The sequence below is a fragment of the Nannospalax galili genome, unplaced genomic scaffold (assembly GCF_000622305.1).
Source record: "Nannospalax galili isolate Female #2095 unplaced genomic scaffold, S.galili_v1.0 scaffold1714, whole genome shotgun sequence".
Classification (NCBI taxonomy): Eukaryota; Metazoa; Chordata; class Mammalia; order Rodentia; family Spalacidae; genus Nannospalax; species Nannospalax galili.
In genome coordinates, this window is record NW_008334552.1 from 56,983 (window position 1) to 64,848 (window position 7,866).

At 46.5% G+C, this 7,866-nt stretch overlaps 1 protein-coding gene across 3 annotated transcripts in view; it reads right to left on the reverse strand.

Moving 5' to 3' along the window:
• The window catches only part of Pofut1 (protein O-fucosyltransferase 1), a 34,273-nt gene extending 26,637 nt beyond the window's left edge, over positions 1–7,636 (reverse strand). For 2 of the 3 annotated variants that reach the window (XM_008829377.3, XM_017797217.2), the window contains exons 1-2: positions 7,437–7,600; positions 4,857–4,978 (exon numbers count right to left, since the gene is read on the reverse strand). In XM_008829377.3, the coding sequence (XP_008827599.1) occupies positions 4,857–4,978; positions 7,437–7,569 (255 nt within the window). In that variant the 5' untranslated portion in view covers positions 7,570–7,600. Of the gene's footprint in view, positions 1–4,856; positions 4,979–7,436 lie in introns of all 3 variants that reach the window. The other variant, XM_029561755.1, reaches the window with a different exon arrangement.
• Positions 7,637–7,866: the final 230 nt, after the last annotated feature.

Consider the following 7,866-nt stretch of genomic DNA (forward strand, 5'->3'; position numbering starts at 1 on the left):
GGGTTAAAGGCCCGCCCTGTTAAAAAAAAACAAAAAAAAAAAAAAAAAAAAAAAAAAAGACAAGAAGAATTGAGAAGGAAGAGAATGTGTTCACGACGACCACTTGTAGCCAGGTAGCTTTGTGACAGCAGTTATATACAAACTCAGAATATTTTAGGTTTTGAAAAAAATTCTGAGCCAGGTGTAGCGCACACCTGTAAATCCCAGCATTTTGGAGGTAGAGGCAGGAAGATCAGGAATTCAAGGACATTCTTAGCAACACAGCAAGTCTGAGGTCAGTCTGGGCTACATGAGACTGTCTCAAAAAACTAAAACAAGCCAAACAAAAAAGCAAATTGATTTTAAAATATTCTTAGAACACCATGGAATAAAATTTGAATTTCATTCTATAGGTCAGTTTCCTAGGCATGTCCCAGTAGCTCAGGTGCAATAAAGGTATTTCAGAACTAAAAACTCCTAGGAGATATTGTTTAAGCTGGTTTCTTTACTGCAGCAGGACTTTTCAGGGCCTTTACCATGCAACTGTACATTATGAATCTGCAAGTTTGGGACAAAGGGGAATTGAAAATATAATTTTCCAAGCTCATTTAACCACAGTGTCCTTCTGCATAGGCAACTGGTATTCCAATGAACAGACTATGGGTACCCTATTAGCAGTGAGGTATTAGTGTGTGTACGTGTGTGCGTGTGCCAGTTTATGTGTGGCAGTCAGAGGACAACTTGTGGGAGTCAGTTCTCACCTTCTACCGTGTGGGTCCTAGGGATGGAACTCAGGTTGTCAAGCTTGTCAGCAGGTGCCTTTACCCACTGAGCCACTTTGCTGGTCCAGCTGAAGGATTTTGTGTTTTTTTGAGACAGGGTCTCCCTGTAGCACCAGCTGGCCTGGAAATTGTTATGTAGACCAGGCTGGCCTTGATCTCACAGAGATCTGCTTGCCTCTGCCTCCTGAGTGCTGGGATTAATGACCTGTGCCACCATGCTGGGTTAAAACGGGACTAGTTTAAAGCACATATCAGATACACCATTTCATTCTTGAATACTTAGCTGTCCACCTGTAAGAGATAAGCACAGGCCATTATCACATTTTGCTGGCCCAGATGAAGACCTTTAAAAAATAATATGAAATTTCCCCCCTTTTTTGAGACAAGGTTCCATTATACAGCCCTGAAGGGACTGGTACTTGTTATGTAGTCCCAATTGGCCCTGAACCCATAATCTTCCAGCCTCAGACTCCCAAGTGCTGGAATTATAGGTCTGCATCACCATGCCTAGTAAGATTTGCCTTTTCGGAAGGATTGCTCTGGTGACAGAGAAGAAAATGTACTGATCAGGCAAGATTTAGAGGAGGGAGAGGAATCAGTAGGCTACTTGCAATCTTCCTTGTTTTTGTTCAAGAATGAATTATTTAGTCCCCCCATTTTTTTTTTAATAAAAAATTCTTTTTGAGACAGGGTCTCCCTATAGCCCCAGCTGTCCTGGAACTCACTATGTAGACTAGACTGGCCTTGAGCTCACAGAGATCCGCTTGCCTCTGCCTCCCGAGTGCTGGGACTAAAGGCCACTGTGCCTGGCTAGTCAATTTTTTTTTTAAGATTAAAATATTTTATTTTTATTTTGTGTGTACAAGTGTATTGCGTACACGTATGTGAGTGCACCCATGTCGTGCAATGCTGCGGAGGCCAGAAGAGGGCTTCGGATTCTCCAGAACTGGAGTTAAGGACAGTTTGTAGCCACCATGTGGGTGTTGGGCATCGAACCCGGGTCCTCTGCAAGAGCAGTCAGTGCTCTTAACCACTGAGCCAACTCTCTAGCCCCTTAGTCACTTATTTTTATTTAGAAAATTTTGGAGACGGACTGGAGAGATGGCTCAGCAGTTAAGAGCATTGGCTACTCTTGCAGAGGACCCGGGTTCAATTTCCAGTACCCACATGGCAGCTAAAAACCATCTATAACTCCAGTTCCAGAGATCCAACACCTTCTTCTGACCTCCTCAGGCATTGTATGACACAGGTGCACTTACACATATGCAGGCAATACACTCATATACATTAAAAATAAAATAAATAAAATTAAATAAATTTTTGGACATAGCGCTCTCTATATATGTAGCCCAGGCTAGCCTCAAACTTTCAGCAAGCCTCCTGCCTCAGCTTCTCAAGTGCTGAGATGACAGGCATGAGTCACCACACCCAGCATTCTTATACATGTATTTATGCATTTAATGTGTACCTCCCACACTTTTAAGTGAGAGATGAAGTGGTCTAGACAGGTACAAGATGCAAAAGAAGGTGAAGATTCGGGTTAGGGTTTGAGAGCTGAGTGTATATTCAGGAGAGGCATTTAGGATGAAATCTAGGTTCCTGGCTTGGTACCCACGTGAGTGGAGATGGTCTATACTTTAGAGATAGTGACACAGGTTTGAGGGGAAAGGTGGTTTTGTAGCTTTGTGAATTTGAGATATCTGTGACATCTAAGTAGACTTGAGTATTTAGCAGTAAGACACACCAGTCTGTAGTCAGAGAAGAGTCTGTGCCAGATATACTGGAGGTATAAAGTGAATAGTGAAAGCCACAACAGTCAACAGAAACTTAGAGCAAAGCAAGGTAATGGTAATAACAGCAACTACTATTCATGGAGTGCTGACTTAGTGCCAGGTGCTGCACTCATCTTTTTACAAGGATTGGTCATCTGACTCATCTGAGGCCACAGAGCTAACACCAAACAGAGGAAGGACAAGCACCCTCGGCAGAACAGTGGGCGAAGAGAGCAGATCCCAGGAGGGAACAAAAAACAGGACCTTGCTGAGAGGCCAGGGCTACAGCAGGAATATGCAATGTCCTAGAAGCCAGGAGAAGAGGGATATTTAGGGAAAATAAATGCTGACCAGGCCAAGGGCCACTGGTCAGGTGAGACACGAAAGAGAAACAAACCTGGATTTTGCAATCCTGAGGTCCCTGGTGACCTCAATGTGAATGGTCACTTAGGAAAGGGAAGCTCAATTGGGGCAGGTTGAGAAACCCATAACCCATAAGAAAGTGGAGACCCTGTGACACCTGACTGAGATGGTGAGGATACAACCAACCAGATAGATGAGCAACACCTACACTATACAGTGAAGGCAAAAAAATGAGATCAGTAGACCCCAGAAGCTGAGGACCTCCCATGTCCTGGGGTCTTCATATTGAGGGACTCAGCTGATTCTAACAGGGAGGCATGGGGCACATTCCAGGCATTTACTGTCAGTAGCTCATTCAGTCCTCACTGGGGAGGTAGCCAGTTGTTACAGACTATTTTAAAGATGAAGAAACTGAGGCACAAAAAGGTTTAAGTACTTTGACCAGGTCACATAATTAGGAAGTGGCCAAGTTGTAGTCTCAGATTCTCTGGCTTTTAATTTCTGTTAATAAGTACTCCAGGGCTAGGGGTACAGCTCAGTGGTAGGGCATTTCCCTAGCACTTACAAGGCCTTGGGGCCAATCCCTAGCAGTGGGAGAACGGGGGAGGCTTTCTAAATACAGGTATGCATGAAAAATAGAAAATAAAACCAATGCAGAAAAAAGGCATAAATAAAATGCTGTGTTTTGTTTAGACTAAGCATAATTTTGATAACTATCTAAACTTTTTTTGGGTGGGAGGGGGAGTTGAGACTGGGTCTTCCTATAGTCCCAGCTGGCCTGGAAGTCATTATGTAGAGTAGGCTGGTCTTGATCTCATAGAGATCCACCTGCCTTTGCCTCCAGAGTGTTGGAATTAAATATGTACACCACCAGGCTGGAGAGATGGCTCAGTGGTTAAGAGCACTGGATGCTCTTCTGTGAGACCCAGGTTTGATTCCCAGCACCCACACGGTGGCTAAAAACCACCTGTAACTCCAGGTCCAGGGGATCCAACACCCTCTTCTCATCTCCTCAGGCATTGCATGACACAAATGCACTTACAAACATGCAGGCAATACACTCATAGACATAAAATAAAAAATAAATAAAATATTAGCCAGGCATGGTGGTGCACGCCTGTAGTCCCAGCACTTGGGAGGCAGAGGCAGGCGGATCTCTATGAGTTCAAGGCCAGCCTGGTCTACATAGTGAGTTCCAGAACAGCTGGGGCTACAGGGAGACCCTGCTTCAAAAAGACATAAATAAATAAATAAATAAACAAATTAATAAATAAATATGTATACCACCACATTTGGCTTATTTAAACTGTTTTGTTTTAATTTAAACTTTTTAAGTCAATTCATTAAATATTACTTTCCTACTTCCAGATCCCTGGGGACACAGTGTGAACAAAAAGAAACATAGGGCCATTAGAAGATACACTGAATGATCTAGATACCAGAGGACACTGTCATCATGCATAGGGAGCCCCTTGATGGGATGAGAGGCAGCACTGGAGCCAGACTGCCTGGGTCTGTGGCTTTGAACATATCATTAAGTAATCCATGCCTCAGTTTCTCTTTTAAAACTGATAGCATTCATCACTTATAATTGACCAGTGGGATGTACATAAGGTGGGGTAGAAATGGAGGCTTTATGTTCAAGCCACAGGCTCTGGGAGTCTGACAGCCCTGGGCTTGAATTTCAGTCCTACTAGCCATAGACTGTGATCTTGGGCAAGTTGCCCAACCTCTCTAAACCCCAATTTCCTCAAGGATGAGCTATGGGAAGGACGAGCTAATCCTCATACAGTGCCAGCATAGGCAAGTGTTGGATAAGTTAGTCATTGCTATTTCAAGTAAGACGATTCTGTGCAGAGAACAGGACAAACTCAATGGAGTGGAGGGAAAGTCTTGTCACGCATAAGTCAGCAAGCCTGGGGAAGGGTGCACAGGGGACACAGTTGACATAAGTACTCACGTTGGTGAAAGGAGGCTTGTGATGCTGGTATTCAATCCATGGAGGTACTGCCAAGGTACGGTTCAACAGCTTTGCGAATGCCAGGGAGCCTAAGAAGTGATCAGCCTGGTTCCCAAAGCGTCCTAGAAATGGTACATTGAGGGTGGAGGGGCCTGAGGGCAATGATGGCATGGTCTATGGAGGGCTTAGAAAGGATGTGGATCCAGGACTGGGAAGGGTCAAGTCACCATGGTAAGCTGGAAAAGCTGGCATTATAAGAGCAAGTCTAGAGTCCTGGTTCTGACATTCAAGGCCCTGTAGGCCCTGCCCCTTCTGCCTTAGCCACTTCAGGTTCCTGGCTATTTCAACACACTCTATTATTCCTACTCTGCTTGCTGTCTTTGCCAGGAGTGCTCTTCCATCTCCCCATTTACTTGCACATGAAAGGGTGATTCCGATGTCTCATTCACTAAGACCCCTTCATCAACCCCTATCCAATTTGCCTGCTCTGACCATGGATTTGAGTTATTATTTATTTATTTATTTGGCCTTTTTGAAACAGGGTTTCTCTATAGCCCCAGCTAGCCTGGAACTCAAATGTGTAGATCAGGCTGGCTTCAATCTAAAAGAGATCTGCCTGCTTCTGCCTCCTGAGTGCTGGAATTAATGGTATGTACCACCATGCTGGGCTCTTGTTTATTTTGAGACAGGGTCTATGTAGTCCTGGCTGGCCTAGAACTTGTTATGTAGACCAGATTGTCCTCAAAACTCCTGGTGATCTTCCTGCCTCTGACTCCTGAATGGTAGGATTATAGACACGTGCCATGCCCAGTCTAAAACAAGATTATTTATATTGGTGCTGGGGATTGACCTGAGCACCTCATTCATGCTAGGCAAGCACTTTACCACGAGCTAGAACCACAGCTTGAGCCATTTATATTTGTCATTTTTCCCTCAAGTGTCTTTTTTTCACTTCCTGACTTTTCACACTGGCTGTTTATTCAGCTTGTGAACACCTCAGGTGCAAGGACCTGTCTGAATCTTTTTGTTATCTTCAACGTCATTGATTCATACACCCCACAAATATTACTCAAAGACTACTGTGAGCCAGATTCTGTGCTGTCAGAATATAGGAATAAGGACAAAATCTCTACCCTGAAGGTGCTCAGGTCATACTGGAGACACTAAACATGAAAACATATTTATTCCGATAGATTTTGATAATTTCAAGAAAAAAATTTAAAAGTTTGCTGATGGAGTGTAATAAAGAGGTTACTTGAGTCAGGCATGTTGGCGCAGGCCTTTAGTCCCAGCACTCAGGAGGCAGAGGAAGGCAGATCTCTTTGAGATTGAAGCCAGCCTGATCTACATAGCTAGTGCCTGGCCAGCTGGGGCTACAGGGAGACCGTCTCAAAAAGCCCCCTCCAAAAAAAGGTTATCTGAGCAGAGGTCAATGGTGTCCTCTTTGGTGAGATGTATAGGATGAGTGAGTGGGGCAGAAATGAAGCCCTGGGCTGGACGTGGTGGTGCACACCTTTAGTTCCAGCACTTGGGAGGCAGAGGTAGGCGGATCTCTGAGTTCAAAGCCAGCCTGGTCTACATAGTGAGTTCTAGGTCAGCTGGGACTGCAGGGAGACTCTGTCTCAAAGACACCCCCCACACACACCCAGAAAAAAAGACAGGCGTGGTGGTACATGCCTTTAATCCCAGCACTTGGGAGGCAGAGGGAGGCGGATCTCTGTGAGTTCAAGGCCAGTCTGGTCTACATAGTGAGTGCAAGGATAGCTGGGGCTACAGGGAGACCCTGTCTCAAAAAGACAAAAAAAAAAAAGAAAAGAAAAGAAAAAAATGGGAAGGCCTGCGTGTTCTAGGAAGGAGTAGTAGTTCATGGATCTGTGTGTGTGTGTGTGTGTGTGTGTGTGTGAGGAACAGAAAGCAAGTAAGTGTGGCCATAACTGAAGGGTCAAAAGAGAAAAGGTTGTGGAGAAGACCAGAGAGGGACCAGATCATGAAAGGTGAAGACCATGGTCAGGTAAGGCTAAGAATGACTTATGATGATCCACTACTCTATTTAAATTGTACGCCTCAACGGACTCAGGAGTCCTTAATATCTTTTATTTTCCCATAACTTTTACCATCTACGAAATTATGCACTATTTAAAGTTTTTTTTTTTAATTTTTTTATTGTCTGTCTTCCTAAAACGAAGGGTCTATAAAGGTATGAGGTTTCTCTGTCAGTCCCACCAGCACAGTGAACATGCGCCTGGCACAGAAAAGGTGCGACATAAATATTTTCTGAATGAATGAAAGAATTGCCAGGGGACGGCGATTTAAGACAGGGGCATCAAGTCCTGGCCTACAAACTCCGAGTCGACGAGGATCTCGTGCGAGTCACACAACCTCTTCCAACCTCAGTTTTGCCATCCGTAAAACGGCAAGTCGAACACCAGTAGCCCCCTCTGTACCCATGCAACTAGGGCCAAGCCGCGCTCTGGAGGTCTCTCCTGGGCCTAGCAAGCTGTCTCTGGGCGCCTCAGAGGCGTGGCTTCCCTCTCCAGGCCTCAGTTTCACCATCTGAGCAGAGGGCTCGGGAGGCCTTACCCATGCAGGGACAGTAGAGCAGGTAACCCGCCAGGTCCCAGGAGCCCACCGACAACCCCTGGAGCAGCAAGAACAGCAGCAGGAGAGACGCCCGTAGCAGCAGGGGCGGCCGTGCCGACGCGACAGCGCCCATGTCGGCGGCAAATGCCCGAGCTCGCCTCGGCCCGGAGGGAGGGAGGGAGGGACGAGGAAGGGAGGAGCGCCAGCGGCCGTCCCGCTCCCGGCACTCCCCGCGCGCTACTCGCGCGCCGCCCGGGCCGCTCTAGCCTGCGGGCGGGCGGGCGGGATCATAGAGAGCCCGCGGCACCGCCCCCTCCACGACCCGAGCGGCCCGCTCGTGCGGCTCCCACAATGCACCGCACAATGGCCCGACCGCCGCCACTGCCGGGGCCTGAGAGGGCCTGGCCAAGCCGGAGCGCGGCCCGGCCCG